We start from the raw sequence: 18,865 nt of genomic DNA, 5'->3' as shown, positions 1-18,865 counted from the left end.
CACCTGTGTCCTCACACCTCTGGGCTGTCGCTGTCCCAGACTGAGGTGGACATTCTGCAGGCCCTGCAGCATCCTGTCACTCGGCCGGGGATGCCTCCTGCCAGGCATCTGCTCCCACAAGAGGGAGCAACATCATTCACAAGCAACATCATTCCTGCCTGGGCCAGGCCAACACCAGGCCAAAGGCTCCAAAGGCAAAGGCTTCATGCCTAGGGAGCCCGGGGGAGTGGCGGGACAGACAGGAGATGAGTAATGTAGCAAGATGTTCCGGCTGCCACAGAAACAGCTTGAAAGTCCAGTGAGTTCAGTGAGTAAGTATTTTCATGGTATGAAAGGCTGTTGGATACTAAGCTGTCATTCACACTGGGGCTGCTGATGGAGTTTTTCTCATTGTGAAATGTAAAGGAAAAAGCAAATTATATGCCAACTTGCAAGAGCTGTAGAGCATGTGCTTTCTCCAGACACATTTTAAACATACTAAGCACATAAAGAAATATGCCCCAAACATGTGTGAGACCCTCTACACCTCTAACTGTTACCTCCTATTGCTTTCTCCACATTCCTCTTGCACTTGGAATCGAATGCATGTGGTTTAATCCTGGATTTCTTGCTGTATTAGTTTTTGGGTCCCAAGATGCTACTTCTTTGGTATCCTTGGCCTTTCCACGGCCCATCCTGGACCTTCTGAGGTCAGCTCATGAGCAATGAGCAACCCCTCCAAGTTATCTATCACATGCTGCTGACCCTGCAAATAAATATCTCTGTTTCAGCAACATCATTCCTGCCTGAGCACTGGGGCTTTGCAGTGACTCGGACATTTATCACATTCTGCTTATTTTGTAAAAAGTGAGAATTCCAGAAAAGTTGAACTGCAGACACTTCAGATAGGAACTCAGAGCTTCACGATGTATCCAAGGGCAAGGTCAGTGGGTGGGGTGGGGCTGGCATGGGCCCCATGGTAGGAGGCGGTGGGTGCAGGGACCAGCAGTTCTCAGCAAGGCTGCAAAGCCTGGCTGACCTTTTGCTGTGTTTCTTGGAGAGTCCCCAGTGTCCTTTCACCAAGTCCCCCTCATCTACCCCAGTGTGAGTGGGTTTCAGCTCCTCGTCAGGAGAATGCCTGTCTAGACAGCTGGAGATGCTCAGGGCACAATGCCTAGTGTGTCTGGGGTCCTTGACACAATTCCTTCATCCTGCATGTTTCATATGATTGCTGTGGGTGAAGTACAGTCCAGGACACCTGCCTGGTGTGTGATTTTTTTTTTTTTTTCCTTTTTGTGAAGCAAGTGCTGACTCAAGCTCCGATTGCTGAGGCATTCTCAACCTTCAAAATCTTGAATAAACGTGTTGCTGGTCACAAGGCCAGCTCGCCAGCCAGGCCGCCATCCTCCACTAAGGCTCCTCTGCTTTTACAGGTCTTGGTCGATTCAGCTAACGGACTATTTGGGCCACTTGTTTGTTTGTTCGTTTTTCCCTCTTCCAGCCCATTCAGTTCCCCTCTCGTGTTTTCAATTCACCACTTAAGAGTGAGCCTGTGAAACCCTTGGTCCCTGCCATCAGTCAGCGCAACTAAAGCAGAACCCCCTGTCCCAGTGACAAGGGAGCAGAGAGGCAAGCTGACACCCACGAATCCCAGCCCCACTCTGCAACCCCAGGTGGGATGTGGGTGATATTCCCCAGGCACCCCTGGCTGCCCCAAAACAGGGGATGGGAGAAACAAACGGTTAACTCGACAGAGCTTGCAGCCCTGCAGAAAGGAGCCTCCATCGGTTGACCAGTGTCTTTGTGATGGACAAGGAACGAGCATTCTTATCAACAGTCGAACTTCCAGAGCCCCACACACATGATTTCCTGGAGCCCTAACAGTCCCTCCCTTCCATGAACCATGTGGGAAACAGGCAGAAGGGAAAGTAAGCGAAACTGAGTTTCTTTGTGATCTGCCGCACACTGGCAAGGACCTGATATGGGCAGAGTGTGACATGGGAAGCTCCTGACTGTCTCAACATGATGCCGTCCTAGAAGGAAAAGCAATGGCTGCTTGACAAGGGCCAGGCCTCCATGACCCTGAGACTCTTCTTTCACTTAGGAACATCCTTGGTGGTGCCTCCCTTGGTCCTGAGCTCCCCCAGCTCCCGGGTGTACAGTCACACCCCTCACAGACCTTTCTGCCCATGGGTCCTGTCCCCAGGCTTCAGAAAACAAGCCTGTTGCACTAAAGACCTTCCAAGAATTCCTTCTTGGCTGTGGGCTCAGGCCTCAGCAGCACTCCAATGCTACACGTGTGCTTCCTCCCCCATGACCTCACCAGCGGACTCCAGGCAGGCTGTGTCTTCTCCAGGTCGGGTAAGCAACGAACCATTATATTTTCAGTCTCCTGACGGCTGTTGCAAACACAGGGCATCTTGCAGACGGCACAAGAGCCATGAGGGCTGGTCCCACCACGGCGCTGGGACTTGCTAGGCTGAGATCAGCACAGCAGACGACCCCAACCACACAGCAGGGCCGTGGACTGATGCCCACAGACCTCTCCTGCTAGAAGTGAATCCCCCCACCCCTGGACCCAGCCCATGCGTCTCACTTTCCCTGCTGACTTGGCCTCACATTTGCCCCTGACCATGGCAAAACAGGCAAGAAGGTCACAGAGTGTAGCCGAGGGGTCCAGGCATCAGAAAGCCCCAAGTGCATGTCCCAGCTCCATCCTTCCCTGCCTGGCCCACCTGGGACACACACTCCTTAGCCTTGCTCAGGCTGGATTTTGTACCTTTAACGTGGGGATACGGGGATCACACGAGACAATGCGAAGCAGGTACGAAGCCCTGGGAGTCCTCAGGGCCACGTGAGACCTCAGAGGACAAGTCCCTCGGGTTGTGCAAGTTACAAGGCTGTCACCCATCCCTCATCTGTTTGCCATCATGTTCATGCTGCTCTTTCTTCTGACGAGGCTGGCACAGGCACCAGGGCAGGGGTGGTGCGGACAGCAGATGGAGGTCCGGGCGTGTGGCTCAGCCCTTCCCAGGCCACGTCCTGGCGGTAGGTCAGCCTGCATTCTGACCGGCCTCGGCTGCCCCAGGCCCCACAGGGCTGTGTCAGACCCTCTGGGTACCTGTCACTTAGAGAGCTGAGAGATTCTTCAGGGCTCCCGGGGCTCGGAAGCCTGGGGAGGGAGAGGACCCCAGTGCTGGCGGCCAGCAGCCCTGAAGCCCCACGTCCTCCAGCCCTGCCGCCTCTCCTGAGTCTTGGAGGGGACTTACCCAGGCCCAGGTTGGAGATGGTCTCGAGGTCTGTGAAGCTGCTGGCTTCAAGGATGGCCTGGGGCAGCCTCAGCGTGAAGGGCAGCAAATCTCTGTGGAAATAGGAAAGGCCAGAGGTCAGCAGCGGAGGGCACCCTGTGTCCATGTCTGGCCCCACAGCCCACGGAGGAGGACCCCAGCCCTGATGGCTGCCACCGTCTCCAAGCAGCCCAGAAACGTCCCTGGGGCCCAGGCAGCAAGTAGTCCCATCTAGCCCTGTGCCAGCCCTGAGGGGCCCGGAGAAGTGGGCACCTGTTCCAGGGGGTGGGGGCATCACTGCCTCTCCCTGGTCGACGGGCCTGTGGGCAGCTTCCTGTGCCACCCGGATATAGCCATCCCCTTCCTGTGGCTAACGGGATGGCGACACGGGCAGGGACATAGCCAGACATCCCGGTGTAGGCTTTGGTCAGCCCTGCCAGACAGGTCAGGCCTGACCCAGATGGCGCCCTCAGTGCTCATCCATGCCTGTGTTCCTCAGTTTACCTGGGAGGTGTCTGGCCTGCCAGCCGGGTTCCCGATGGCTCCTCGGCCACCCTGTATGTTGCATGGTCACTCGGTTCATTGGACGGCCCATCCATCCAGCCTGAGACCGCTGCCCCCGGGCCCTCCTGGCCTGGCCCCTGCCCTGCGTCTCCCGCCAGCTCCTCACTTCTGTCCCCGCAGGCCTTCTGGCGCCTCCTTGAGCCACACACTCATTTCCCGAGTGCATGTGCCCTGCTCATTCCCGCCTCTGAGCTCTTTGTGGACGGAAGGGCCTCCATCCACTCTGGCTGCATCTCCATCCCAGAGGCTGCGCCAGGGACCTCCTCCGCCCCCATGGCCTGGGGATGGTGAGCATCTCCTGGCTCTGCTCCCTGACACCTTCATCCAGGGGCCGCTGCTTCTTATCCGAAGAAAAGTCGCCACAGGAGGACCGTTTGCTGAACAACTATTATGTGCCAGGTACTGGGGCTGGGTGTCTGCAGGCTTTATGGCTATGATATTATCACTACTTTTTAAAAAGATTTATTTATTTGTTTAGAGACAGGAAGTGTGAGTGGGCGGAGGGCAGGGGGAGAGGGAGGAGCAGATTCCCCACAGAGCGGGGGCTCCGACACAGGCTCAATTCCAGGACTCTGACACCATGACCTGAGCCGAAGGCAAGAGTCGGGACACTCAACCGCCTGAGCTACCCCGGCACCCCGATATTATTACAATTTTTGTGATGATGGTCACAACCCAACAGGCAGGCACTAATATCTTTGTATGACTTAATTCTGGATCAGAATCCCATGGGGGAGCAGCTAAAGATGCAGATCCCCAGAATATGCATGAGGGTTTCCAGAGTTGGTCCGGGGGCTGGGCCAGGAATCCATATTTTTAACCAGCTCTCAGGGAGATCCTGATGGACAGCCTGGAGTGGGAGCCACAGCCCCCTAAGCAGGGCTCACAAGAAAAATAAAAATCAAGCATCTCTGCAGGTGTGTGCATGTGTATAGGAGAACATATATATTTTTTCCTTTCATAATAGACTATTAAGTCCATTGAAAAGCACTCACAAAAATAGAAATCTGAAAAATGGAATAATGCCCTAATAATGCTCCAATAATGTTCCAATTCTACACCCGCCTCCCCCAGCGAGTCAGCTCGAGCACCCCAGGGTGGGACATGCTCCCTCCCTAAGAGGCCTCAGTTTCCAGCCAGTGTTCTTGTAACTTTCTTTCCCTGAGCATGAGGGACGGCCCAAGAGAGTGTGTCTGGCACCATGATGCAGGGTGCACACTCACACTCTAACAACCATACAATTGATGGCAAGACTTGAGCAAAACGAGACTTATTCCAAGTTACACAAGACCCCTGCTGATATTTACCAGTGTGGTTTAATTTTTTATCTGAAAGGAAGGCAGTCATGATACCCTAGACCCATGTCATAACCCCTCCAGGGTGTTTTCCAACACTGGCCACCAACTCCCCAACTGTCCACACACCAACAGGGGTCTCACCAGTTACTTCAGTTCTGCACTCACACCCCGCAGGCTAGGACTCCATCCCACTGTCGGATGCCGGATGCAAGTCCCAGGCCACCTGGACAGCCCCTACAAACCTGCCAGAGCTTGGCAGTCCCCACAGCCTCCTCCCCAGGTTTACTGTGAAGGATACAAGTTAGGAACAGCCCGAAGAGGCACATGGGGCAGGTCTAGGGGAAGTGCACCCATGGACCCGCAGGCCTCCTGGCACTTCGACGTGTGTTCACCATGGTGACGGTAGTGGGTGAGGCTGAATGTTCCAGCCTCTAAACGACTGGTCTGTTGGGACCAGTCCATCCTGAGGCCACCGAGGGGCATTGCCTGTGTCAGCTCTTGGCACTAAACAAAACATACCCTATCACTCAGGAAATCCCAAGGGCTGTAGGGGCCTCACATCAGGAACGGGGGTGAAGAACAAACCCAACATTCTGGTGTTGGATGGCACAGCCTCCCAAGGGGATGCTGCCCCCATGGGCAAACCCAGTGCACCATCCCATCACCTGTCTCCCCACGTGGGCTCAGCAAGCCTGCCCAGATGCTGAGCACACCCACCTCACAGGGCAAGGGCCCAGGGCCTGGGTGGGCTGAGGGTTTGTCCTCATGGCTGCTGGTGCTCAGGAAAGGGGCCCGGCACCTGCCTGACTCCTCTGTTCCCCACCCCTCAACAACTGATTGTTCAGGCCTCGCTGTGATGAGGCCGGCTGCTGTGGCCTCGGGCTGGTCTCCCCTTGCTGTGAGCCCACCACCTGCTGCAGCTGTGTGGCTCCGCTGGACTGCATGCTGACAGGGAGCAGCTGTGTGGCTCCCGGCAGCCAAGGAAGGATGTCCCCGTGGCTCCTGGGCACCGCATATGAGGCATCCCTTCTCATCTCCACCCCGGTGTCTGCTTCTCCCAGGGCAGCAGTTTGCGGAACCTCCCACCACCAGGTTTCTGCCTGTGGTGTTTGCTCTGCCTAGAATTCTCCTCCTGCCCTTTGTAGCCTGGTCTCCAGTGTTCCCTCTCCTATGAGAATGCCCGGATCCTCCCACCAGTAACCCCCAGAGGCTTGTCCTGGCTGCTGGAGCCTCATGCCTGCCCCATGGCCCCCCTACGGAGAGCCACAAATGCCTCTGCCCCCTAGGGAGGGGTGGGCTTGGGGGTGCAAAGGCCCAGCAACCTTGGCTTTAAGGTGGGTGACCCCAAGGTCACTCCTGTGTTCCTGAAAGCTCCCAGGGATCCTGCTAAGGCTGGGATGGCATCTGCATCTGCGATCAATGGCATTCCTGCCAGGCTCTTTCTCTGCTCCCCTTCCCTGCCCCTGCTCTCTCCTTGGGGGCAAGTCCCCTTAACTCCTGCCTCTGGGAGTGCCGGGCTCAGCTCTGATGGAGCCCACCCACCCAGAGCTGGGAGCCCGTCTGGGGGGTGGACCCCAGGATCCATAGTCTTCACCAGCTCCCTGGGCAACTGGGGGTCCAGCTGGGTGTGGGAAGCCTCTGCAGTCCTCACCCCAGGCCACCGTTCTGCCTGGAGCATTGGAGTGAGCGTGCTGAAGCAGAGCCCTGCCTTCTCACACCAGGGTGGGGATGGGGGTCCTGGGGAGGCCTGGGGGCAGTGGAATGGGGAGGCCTGGGGGGGGCGTGGGAGGCCTGGGGGGACCTGGGGGTGGGGTGGATGGGAGGCCTGGGAGGCCTGGGGGGATGGGAAGGCCTGGGGGGGGCCGTGGGAAGCCTGGGGGGATGGTGGGCCTGGTGGGAGGATGGGGGGCCTGGGGGTGGGAGGGGGGGACCGCATGCTTCCAAAGGAGCCCCCTGGCGCTGCATCGCTCCACCCTGGCTACCTCCTTGGATGAGGTAAGCAGAGCCAGGGGAGGTGGAGTGGCAGCTGGATAATGGCCTCCGGCTCCCAGGGATCTCCCCCCACAGCCCACCCCTTACAGGGGGCCTTGGCGCTGACACGGTCTGCTGACCTGACGCTGGGCCCTGTGATCGCCCATCGCTTCCCAGAGCCGTGGAGGGTGGGTAAACAGTCACCCGCCTTGCTGCCACATAGAGAAGCAGCAGCCGAGTCGGGAAGGTGGGAGATGACGGCGTGAGCTTGGGGACCAGGCCCTGGAGCGCCCTGCAGAAACGGGCGCAGACACCCCCGGGCGCACAGCCAGCGCGCTGCGTCCCCCCCTTCTCCGCGGCCGCGACCAGCACCGTCATTCCCCTTCTCACAGAGGTGCTCGTGGAGCCTCAGAGAGATAGGAAAGCGGCCAGGATCTGGGCGCTGCGGCCCTTCTCCCGCGGAGCGTGGGGTCTCCCCAGGCGGCCCCCCTCTGGAGACGACAGCTTCGCGGGGCAGGGAGGGCCTGGGGCCTCGGCGCTGTGCCGCGCAGGTCGCCTGAGCGGCGCGGGCGGTACCTGGCAGGGCGGCTGCACAAAGGGCGCGGGCCTGGGGCTTCCACCTACTTCGACTGTCCACCTGCCATTACCCCGCTGTGACTGAGCCACCTCCTCCTCCTCGTCTCCACTGCCTCACCTGCGCAACGGGAATGTCTCTCGGGAGCTGGGGGCAGTTTACAAGGGAACAGGGCGCCTGAGAGCCCTTGGCAGGCGCCGCGGTCACCGCGTCACCTGTGCTGCCCGTCGGGGCCCAGCAGGGGCTGGCCAGGTTGGGGGCTGCTCCGCGTTTTGTTTTGTTTTCTTTCTTTCTTTCTTTCTTTCTTTCTTTCTTTCTTTCTTTCTTTCTTTCTTTTCTTTCTTTCTTTCCTTTCTTTCTTTTCTTTCTTTCTTTCTTTCTTTCTTTCTTTCCTGAGGTCTTTTATTTTCTTTACAGTTATCACGCCAGGAATTCATAGGGAATGGGTTCCAGCAGTTCAGGCTCCTTTCCATTGGTTCTCACAAAGTGTGCTTCTCTGGGTGGGGCAGGCAGGTGCTTCAGTTGGACCCAAGTACCTTTCTCTTTGGCTTCCTTCTTTTTTTGATCATTTTCCTTCACACGCTTCAGGAAGCTATCTCGGCTCTTTGAGTGTTTAATATGCTCAATGTGGACATTAATCTCTTGGCAGGAATCTTGCCCTTAACTTGTTTGTTTACAACAATGCCAACAGCATGCTGAGTAACACTGTAGACTCTTCCAGTTTTGCCATGGTAACATTCGTGGGGCATTCCTTTTTGAACAGTGCCCATTCCCTTGATGTCCACGATATCACCTTTCTTATAGATTCGCATGTATGTGGCCAAAGGAACAACTCCATGTTTTCTAAAAGGCCTAGAGAACATATAGCGGGTACCTCTCCTCTTTCCCTTTGTGTTGGTCATTTTGACGAATTACTGGAAGATGGTGGTTCTGGCCGAAAGGCCAGGCGCGGTTTTCACTGGAGGCAGCAAAGATGGGTCATGGGCCCGACCCCCAGGCCACCCTGGCCTGCCCTTGTCAAGCTCCTGCAGCTGGTGTCACTACGGTCCAGAGGTATCTGTACATCCCCATGGATCTAAAACCAGTTCAGGCTCTGAGGGCGGTGGCCAGTCCCCACCCTACCTGGCAGCCACTGATCATCTTCATCATCTCAGGCTCTGTGTCACTGTGGGGCATCAGCCTTTCCTGCCATCCCCACAGGGAGTGTCCTCTGTAATCCCTGGGACAGGGCAGGTCAGGCCCACAAGGGACTCCCGGTGTCCTGGAGCTGTAGCGCAGGAAGCAGGGGTGGGGGCAGTGGACTGGGGGCAGGAGGTGACGAGGGAGGGGTCCTGACAAGCCAGACCAACACAGCAGCACAGCCAACACCACCCTCAAGGTCACCAGGGCCAAGCCAGGGGCTGTCGCCTCTCTGTGTGGGCTCCAGGCTGGACCTTCCCCTCTGGGGGCCTCCCCAGGGCCCTCGCCCCACCCAGGGTACATGAGTGTTGACCGCATGCAGGTGCCCCTCCGTGGGGCAGTTCTACTCACCTACTGACACAGTAGAATGCAATCAGTCTGAAGATGTCCTCAAACACAAGAACAGAGCCTTCCAGGTACAGTACTGAGGAGAGAGACAAAGGCCTTGGATGAGCATCCCTGTCAGGCAGGACGAGGCTCTCTGAGGGTGGGGGCCGCGCCTGCCATCCCCACGGGGGCCTGGCCCCACGGCAGTGCCCAGCACCTGCTGAGGCCTTCAGGGGAACTGAGCTACTCTGCTGTCAATCCGTGGGGACTGCAGGGGTTATTACGGCAGCTGGTGTTATCTCTAATGTACAGTCAGCATCTGAGGCAAAATGACATGGGAGACTCTGGGCTGTAGATGCCGAATCAGACATTTAATTGACCAGGGTTATCCCAGCATGACAGGGAGCTGAGGCAAGCTCCCCAGATCTGTCTCAGCCTTAGGGAGGCGGGACCAGGGCCACGGGCCCTTCACCCAAGAACCTGGGGCCTATGAGAACCTTGCTTGGTATGGCACACAGGCAACCCAAGACTGAGGGTGACCCAGTGTTGTCCAGTGCTGATGACAAAGAGGTACCAAAGCATTTGCCCAAGACCTTGTCCCATGGTGGATGGGCCCCCTGGGAGGTGCAAGGTTGCAGGGTTGTGCCTTCAGTTAAGTGGGAGGGCTGACCAAAGGGGAACACAGCACCGTCCCTCATCCTGCTTCGGACCCTCCAGGCACGGCGCCCAGAGAAGCTAAGTGCTTTGGCCGAGGCCCACTGCCCGTGGTGGCTGCCGTCCACCCTCTCAACTCCTGGCTGCCATCCCAGGCTGTGTCTGCCCCAGGGGGTGCTCTGTCGGCTTCAAGCCACCACAGGGAGCTTCCTCAAGTGTCAGAAGCACCAGGACACCAAGTGGCTGTACTCGAGTCCAGCTTCCTAAGGTTGTCCTTGTGTCCGAGTGGTGGTGGGGGGTAGGGTTGGGCTCCTAGGCCTGGCTCCCGCCGTGGGCTCAGCCCCTCCACCTGCAAGAGGAAGGAGCCGTTCTGGGCCCAAGCCCGCATGCATGGTGTTGGGCGGGGGGGCAGCAGGCGGTCCTGCCCTCCAAGCCCAGGACAGTACCCGGCAGCAGCGGGATGGCCACACGCGGACCACCGTGCTTTGTTCCAACGGCTCTACTTTTACATTCGCCTTCCTTCAACATCCTGGATGCTGTTCCCAATGGCTAACGTGACTTTTTAACAGAAGTTTACATTCATCATTGGTTTATGGCGAAGAGATAACGGTTCCCCATTAGGATAGCTATAAATGCTTCAAACGGGAGTTTAAAGAAAAATACTGCGTTGGTTCCAGGCCCAGCAGCCCTTGGGAAAATCAGAGACGTCAGGGCCAGGGAACGGAGCCGGGGGTGGCCACAGCGCCACCTGCTGCTGGCAGTGGGGGCAGCACTGACTGTCCTCAGAGGTCAGACCAGAGGAGGGTGCCAGGGCCCCAACGACCTCCCTTAACCTCAGGACAAGATCAAGCTTGCAAATCCCTCAAGGGGGGATCGTAGTGATGCAGGCATTCCCAGCCTGGCACCCTGGGAGGGGGGTGGCTCCACAGTGGCTCTGCCTTCCCACGGGCACATGGGCCACATGTCTTTTGCAGAACACACATGAAACCTTTAAGATGGGATGCCCGGGTGGCTCAGGGTGTGATCCTGGGTCCCAGGATCAAGTTCCCCATCAGGGTCCCTGCAGGGAGCCTGCTTCCCCCTCAGCCTGTGTCTCTGCCTCCCTCTGGGTCTCTCAGGTATAATTTTTTTTTTTTTTTTTTTTTTTTAAAGAAGCAACCTTTAGGACGGAGTCAGCCAGTCCCTCCTCTGTGCCCTCAGGCACCAGGGCCCAGCACGGGTCCAGGCATAGTGGCCCAGACACCCTTTTACTGTTAAAATCGTCAATCTGTAAAAGCTCTTGTTGGTTTGTAATCTGACCTGTTCTGCCGCAGCCCTGGGACCCTGCCACATCCCTCCATCTGACACATCCACGGATGGCATCTGCTCACGGCACGGACGCAGCTCGGGAGCCCGCGCATGCCAGGCCCAGGGCATGGCCCAATCCTCAGTCTCCCCAGGACCCAGCACAGTAGGGCGCACAACTTGGGAGATCAATAAATGTTTATGAAATACCATCTGGGAGGGAGAGCCCAGGGGCCCGAGGCCTGGGGGCACGTGGCGGGGACCTTAGGCCTCCTGCTGCACGGATCCCCCGCCCTGCCCTGCGGGAGCCTGAAGGGAAGCCTCCCAGACAGCGTCCACGTCCTAGAGCACGGCTCACGCGCGTCAGGCAAGCGAGACCAGCCCGTGCCCCACGAGCAGTGGCCGGGCTTCGCTCCCAGGACTGCCCCAAGTCTGTGCCGTGCCCGCCCGCTGGCCTGGGGGGGGCCCGATGCCTGAATGTGAACATGCATCCGTCATCCTGTCGCTTACCCTAAACGTGCCTCAGTTTCCTCAGCTCAAATCAGGGATAATAAAGCATCCACCTGTTACGGTCGAATCGCGTCCCCTGTACATATATGATGAAGCCCTAAGTCCCGGTATGCGCAGATGTGACCTTCTTGGAAACAGGGTCTCTGCGGAGGCCATCGAGTTAACGCGCAGACTGATTGGGGTGAAGCCAGAACCGCAGGGGTGGTGTCCTTATAACAACACGTAAGGACGCGGGCCGCAGGCACACGGAGGATTCGGCGGCACAGCTGAGGAAGGGACGGTGCCAGGTCCATCCGGGTGGAACGCCAGCCAGGGCGTTTGCTCCTGGCTCTTTCCTCGTGGGCAAGGATCCAACTTTGCCCTTCACTGCCCTCAGGATTCAGCCCCAGAGCCTTCTGGAGTGTTCCGACCTCCCCCAGGGGAAAGCCACACACAACAGGTGCTCTGCAAACACTTGTCTTCCCAGCGAGGGGCTAACCCTGTGACCTGGAGCTGGGAGGCTGTGGCCCACGGGCCGCCATGCATGGTGGCCCGCCCTGTACCCTGCCCTGTGCCGGGCACACCTGACAACTCCAAAAGGGGCGGTGGGGCTGGCCAGGCCCTCAGGCGCCCGCACCAAGGGTGGACCAAATTCACAGAGGCAAGGGTGGGTCAGTGGCGGCTCAGCGTGGGGCGGGCAGGGGGCAGGGACGTGACATCAGTGGTGTGGCTTTCTGCTTCTTTACTGTGTTAAACTATAAAAACTCACAATTTAGCTATTTAAGCATCGTGAGGGTACAATTCAGTTGCACTGAGTACATTTACCTTGTATAGCACGAGGCCTCTTGTTCCAAGTGATGAAGCGTTCTTGAACTTATAGCAGTGAGGTGAGTGCCACACCAGCATGAACGTGCCAAAAGCCACTGCGTGGAGCACACTCAGAGGCTGAACTGGACGATATTGGATATATAAGTACCTCTCTAAATAAAGCCACTATTTTCTTTAAGATTTTTTATTTATTCATGAGAATAAGAGAGGGGCAGACACAGGCAGAGGGAGAAGCAGGCTCTATGCAGGGAGCCTGATGTGGGACTCAATCCCGGACTCCAAGATCACGCCCTGAGTCAAAGGCAGATGCTCAACCTCTGAGCCCCCAGGCATCCCAATAAAGCCATTATTTTAACAAAAAGAAACCCATACACAAAGATTGGACTGAATTTCACTTATGTTTTCTGGGATTTTTATGACACGCATGTATGACTTCAGTAAGCAGAGAAACTGTGAAGTGTCTACATTTTTCTCTATTCTTCCAAAATTCTCTGTAAATTGGGGGGCATCTGGGTGGCTCAGGTCATGATCCCGGGGTCCTAGGGTCCTTGGCAGGGAGCCTGCGTCTCCCTCCCCTCTGCCTCCCCCTCCATCTGCTTGTGTGATCTCTCTCTCTCTCTCCCTCTCTCAAATAAACAAGTAAAATCTTTAAAAAAAAAAGAAAATACAGGGCAGCCCCAGTGGCCCGGTGGTTTACTGCCACCTTCAGCCCAGGTCATGATCCTGGAGACCTGGGATCGAGTCCCATGTCAGGCTCCCTGCATGGAGCCTGCTTCTCCCTCTGCCTGTCTGCCTCTCTCTCTCTCTCTCTCTCTGTGTGTGTCTCATGAATAAATAAATAAAATCTTTAAAAAAAAAAAAGAAAATACAATTCTCTGTAAGCTCTTCTCCAAAGCAGACTGGTTTCCAGTGTCCTCTCAGCGGATGGTGCATCCGTGGTACTCGCAGCCCTCTGGGCACAGCCAACAAGGCAGGTGTCCCCACTGCTGGAGTGCCCCCGTGCCCCTACCCCACGGGCGTCAGAAGCAGCCCCAGGGGGACCTGGCAAGCCTCTGGCCTCCACAGCAGTGGAAGCCAGGAGCCCAGCCGGAGTGGGGCCGGCCTCCGTGCACGGTCCCCGGGGTCCCTAGGGCACACTCCAGGCCCCGACTGAGGCAGTTCTCCAGTGAAGGGGAAGCGGGGAAGGCGTCCAGGCAGTCACACTGGCACATCCAGAAGCGACAACCAATGACAGAGGCCACGCTCCGTGTCTGCTTACAGAAGGAAACCCGTTATCTACGAGTTGTCACCAGGGCTGCGAGGGGACAGGACAGAGGTGCCAGGCCCTTGCTCACGGCTTCTGGCGTTTACAACTTCCACGTTGCAGTGAGACAGTCATGGAGACCAGAAAACAGGAGTGGATTGGTTTTTACAAGGGATTCCGTCCATTTGAGATTGCCTTTTTCCACCTAGTGTCCCTTCCTCCGGGGGCCTCAGGTTGCTAAGTGGGTCCACAGCTGCTCCCTTTCACCACTGAGGACCATGTTTTAGGCCCGGAGGACCAGTTTGCTTTGCTGTTCACCCACGAAAAGGCATCAGGGCAGTTTCCAGTTTTCATTTTTTAAAAAACATTTTATTTATTTGAGAAACAGAAAGGGAGAGGGAGAGAGGGGGCACGAGCGGAGGGGGGCAGGGGTGGAGGGAGAGGGAGAGGCAGACCCCCTGCTGAGCAGGGACCTGCCCCACCCCTGATATGGGCTCCACCCCAGGACCCCGGGATCACGTCCACAGCCGAAGGTAGAGGCATCACCACTGAGCCTCCCGGGAGCCCCCCGCCCCCGTTTTTAGTCAGGATGCATAGGGGATGCTGTAGACCTCTGTGACGAACGAGTCTACACAGGCGTGCACCCTCCTTTCTCTTGGGCTCTGCAACACCACGGTTGCTGGGACTGCGGCACGTCCCTCACCAGGTTTTGGAGGTGGCGCCAAACTGTTTCCCTGAGTGTTTGAACCACTTCACAATCCCACCGGCACCCACCAGCAGTGCCGGACCCACCCGATTTTTCCCCATGCTGGTTGGTTTGGTGTTTTCACTTTTTTATTTTAGCAGTTCCAAGGGGTGTAGAATGAGACCTTACCACCATTTCAATTTGAGTTTCAAAAACACATGAAACACCCTTACGTGTGATTACTTGCTGGCCTGTATACCCTTTGGTGAAATGTCTATTCATGTGTTTTGCCCATTTTCTAATTTGACGGGGGGTTTTGTTTGTTTGTTTGTTTTCTTTTTTAAACGTGGAGGGTTTGTTTTTAACTGCCTTCTTTTTTTTTTAAAATATTTATTTATTTATTTATTTATTTATTTATTTATTTATTTATTTAGAGCGAAAGAGAGGCAGAGACACAGGCAGAGGGAGAAGCAGGCTCCATGCAGGAAGCCCAACGTGGGACTGGATCCTGGGTCTCCAGGATCACACCCCAGGCTGCAGGCGGCACTAAACCACTGTGCCACCAGGGCTGCCCTTAACTGACTTCTTTTTTTTTTTTTTCCTTAACTGCCTTCTTAAGAGGTCGTCACAGAAGTGGCTGTCCTCCAGGGTCGTGGTGACACTGCTGAGCCAACCTTCCCTGAAACCTATCACCTGGAAAGGGTGAGAAGGCCGATCCTAATGGATTCTCATCCTGTTTCCTAAAAGGCACAAAAGATTGCCCAATGGGGTCCCTGACAGGGGAGGCCAGAGGTGCTGAACCTGGAATCTGGAGCCACTGTGCCAAGAGTCTGGGGAGCAGCGGGCAGTCAGCTGCAGGCCTAGCAGGTGCAGCCGGGCCCCTTCCCCTCTGGCTGCCCTGGGAACCCCCAGCTGGCCATTTGTGGCTGAGGTGGGAAGAGGACTTTCTTCTGTCCAAAGGCTCAATTTTCTGCAATGAAAATTATTTCCCCTATTCCCGGGAGGTGAAAGCGGGGGAACCAGCAACTTCTCTGGAGTCCAGGGGACCCTGTGCTTCTAGGCCCAGCACTGGCCTCCACCTGCTTCAATACGATGCTGCAGGACAGCTGCCTCTCCAGTGAAAGGGGCCCCTGGAGCCGCTGGTTCCAGCAGAGGCAAGGCTCCTGATGAGAGAGCAGACCGTCCTGCGCCGGGCGGCAGAGCTGTGCCCACTGGGCAGCTGCTGGCCGCCCCTACAAGGACTGGCACTCACAGAGGGGCGGGCTCTCGTCCTGCCATACACAAAGCCCAAGCATGGACAGAGTGGCCAGGTGTGGGCAGCCAGCTCCCCTGGCCACATGCCCTAGTCCTGAAGCCTCACCCTTGGACACCTGCTTCCTCCAACTGCCAAGTGAGGACAAGAGCACCCCCGGCTCCTCAGGCACAGGTTCAAGTGGTACCGCCCAGGGGCAGCCCCTGCAGCACAGATGACTGAAGCCTGAAGGTCTGCGGGTAGGTGGACCTGGGGGAGGACGGCCACTTGAGGACATGCTGCAGACAGACCCCTTCTCTCTCCCTGCCTGGCAGTGATGTCCAGGGTAAACACCTCGGCCTCTGCTCGCTGGCTGGCCTGAGCCCCTTCCCTGCCTCCTTGCCAGCCCACCCGAGCGCCCTCTGTGAAGCCCCCACCCCGGCCCTGAGGCTCCTCCGTGTCCTCTCTTAGCTGCACCCCCACCTCTTCCACCAATCCCAGGCCCGGGGAGGGGGGTGGCACGAGCTACAGGGAGGCTGAAAGGGAGAGAAGCAGGGATGACCTGCTGGCCACGATCAGAGGTCCAAGCAGGGGACTGCTCCTGATGCTTGGCTATAGCACTTCTTGGGCCACAGAGAAGTGCTCCCTCTTCTCCCTGGCTGCAGCCCTGCAAACCACATGGCTTGATGAGCAGAACACCAGCTGGATTTCAACCCCCATTCAGGTCACCAATGAAGCACTTCTGGGCAGTGCACAAGCTGTCCAACTGTCCACGGCAGCGCGGGTTATGAGCCATGGCCACCTTCGTGGGCTGCAGTTGGCAGGAACAGCCCCGAGTTCCAGAGGAGGACCCATCAAGAAACAGCTTGGCTCAGAAAACAACCTGGCTTTGGCTTCAGGACCTTACCCTGGAGTGTGCAAAATTTCATCTCAGGTCTAGAGGAAAGGTGACTCTTGCTCACGGAAGCAGGGAGGCCCAGAGAGGTTCAGTGGCTCGCCAAGGTCACAGAGCTAGGAAGTGCTACCAGGACTGACCCCGCGGAGCACGCTTTCACGGAGCGCAGCTGGTTCCAGGCCTCGCCGCCCAGGAGAAACACGAGGCAAACTACATTTGCAGTTTTAAGGTTTCCCACAGTCACATTAGGAGTGGTAAACAGAACCAGGCCAAATTGATCCTGATAAAATATCCTATTCAATCCAAATAGCCAAAATATGATCAGTCCGACAAACCATAACAAGTCACTATTTTACCTGTTTTTTCATACTAAATATTCAAAATCCCGTGTGGATGTTAACTGATAGCTGTCTCCAGTCCAACTCGCCTCATCTCCGAGTCCTGCCCACTGCCCCATGGGCAGCAGAGCCCAGAGCAGTGTTGTCACCCAGGGGCTGGTCTGCGTGGTTGCGTGCTGGGGGCACCCTGACAGCTAGTGGGGGAGGCCCCGGCAGGCTGCGGACCCCCACGCCACACGGCAAACTCACATCAAGTGGGCCGCATGTCAGAGACCCTGTGGCAGGAGGAGAGGCAGCATGTGCTCCCGGGGCTGGTGGGGGGCCCAGGGGTGCCGTGGTGCCCAGCATGTCCCTCGCTCGACACCACAGCTCGGGCTAGAGCTGAATGGATGTCGGAGGGCCCCCCAGGATGGCGGGTCCTGGGATCTTCCTGCCCCTGTCCCTCAGCAGCACCACGAGCTGAGCCCCGGGGTCAAGAACTGGGGACGTGTCCCTGGATTCCAGAGGTCACACCTGCTGGTAAACACCAATCCCAAGCCTCAGGATGCAGCCCTCTCCTCTGCTGCCCTTGCTGGAAGCATCCAGGGCAGACTCAGCCCTTGGGAGGGACTACAGCTCTGGGGAGCAAATTCAGGGCGGGGATAAGGAACCAGGTGGCTGTGGGGCAAACGGCACTCCTAGATCAGCCCATCAGTGGGCAAGGGGTGCTCTGACCTGTTCTCTAGCTCCTCACTGGGTCTGAATGTGGCAGCGGAAGAAAGGTGTGTTACGTATAGACCTCTGCATCCCTTGTCCCCGCCCCCCCGCCCCCACAGGGCCGGGAGCCCTCCTGAATCACCATGAATGCCCTTGGGCGGGAAAAGGGACACACTCCTACTGTACAGAGAAAGCGCCTCTGCTGACATGGGGAAGGTCCCACAACCGCCCAGGGGTCAAGGTGCCAAACTCTCACGCAGTTCCTCTAGTCTGACACCTGATTCAACCAGGTGGTACTTCTACCATTTAGAACAGAGATGGAAATGGATGTCTGGACCCCAAAGGATGTGACCACCCCAGAGGCACCCCAGAGGTGCTGAGGTGAGACTCAGCACCTCACCTCTGCCTGGGGCTCTGCCCTGCCCCCTGAGCCCTGGACCCAAGGCTTGGTTCAATTTTCATTCAGCACATATTTGCTGAGCACCTACTTGGTGCCAGGCCCTGCTCCGAGCACCAGGGAGATGGCGGCTCCCCGTGTTCCTTGCTGTCGCCCCGCCAACCACTCTCTCCCCGGACCTAGGGTGACGCTGCCACAGGTCCCCAACCCCTGAAGCCCACTGGTTCCCTTCTCCTCCTTCAGCCGTGCTGCAGATCTGTGCTGTCCGTTCTCCTCCTACATGTCCCTGGGGTGTGTCTCCTCCTCCCATACCTGCTGTAGGAGCCGGATGCATGTGCACCGTGCTGCCGCTGGGCCACTGCCAAGTCCCCTCTGGTCTTTACTCTGAGGGGTCTCCCCTGCACTCCAGCCTCCACACTGCCCCCCTGCAGTGACGGCCATCTGTCTGTCAATCCGTCCATCTAAAGATTCTACTTTTAAGTACTCTCTACACCCAACATGGGGCTCGAATCCATCACCGCAAGATCAAGAGTTGTATGCTCCACCTCCTGAGACAGCCACGTGCCCCAAGGGGCTTCTGTTTAAAAGGGACATGAGATCACGTGGAGGAAGAGGCACATGGAGAGCATTCTTGGGTGGGCTGGCACATGGCGAGTCCCTAATAACTGGGTGCTCAAGACCATATAAAATGTCCTGGGTAGGGCCTAGTTACTGGGGAACTGGGTCTCACTGGGGGCTGCTCAGAGCAGTCCTGGACTGGGAACAATGACTACACTAAAGAATATTCCAGCAGGGGAAGTTCTGTTGGGCCAAGTTCCTTAGAAGTTTCCACTGTGAAAACTGAGACCAAGACAAACAATAAGCACCACAAAACATATGTGATCGCAGCAAGACTGCTGATAAAGTAGGGCAAGCTGTTGAATGATTCTCGACAGATAAAGAGAGA

General features: G+C 56.9%; 1 protein-coding gene and 1 pseudogene across 1 annotated transcript in view; both read right to left on the bottom strand.

The window, feature by feature from the left end:
- Positions 1-18,865, bottom strand: part of RIN3 (Ras and Rab interactor 3) — a 104,216-nt gene that overhangs the window by 30,921 nt on the left and 54,430 nt on the right. The window contains 2 exon segments of the mRNA XM_025467797.3: positions 3,249-3,340; positions 9,204-9,276. Of these exon segments, the coding sequence (XP_025323582.3) occupies positions 3,249-3,340; positions 9,204-9,276 (165 nt within the window).
- LOC112672691 (60S ribosomal protein L21-like) lies at positions 8,034-9,188 on the bottom strand (annotated as a pseudogene).

The sequence above is a fragment of the Canis lupus genome, chromosome 8 (assembly GCF_003254725.2).
Source record: "Canis lupus dingo isolate Sandy chromosome 8, ASM325472v2, whole genome shotgun sequence".
Classification (NCBI taxonomy): Eukaryota; Metazoa; Chordata; class Mammalia; order Carnivora; family Canidae; genus Canis; species Canis lupus.
The sequence above is the reverse complement of the archived record's forward strand: the minus strand, read 5'-3'. Positions and strand labels throughout refer to the sequence as shown.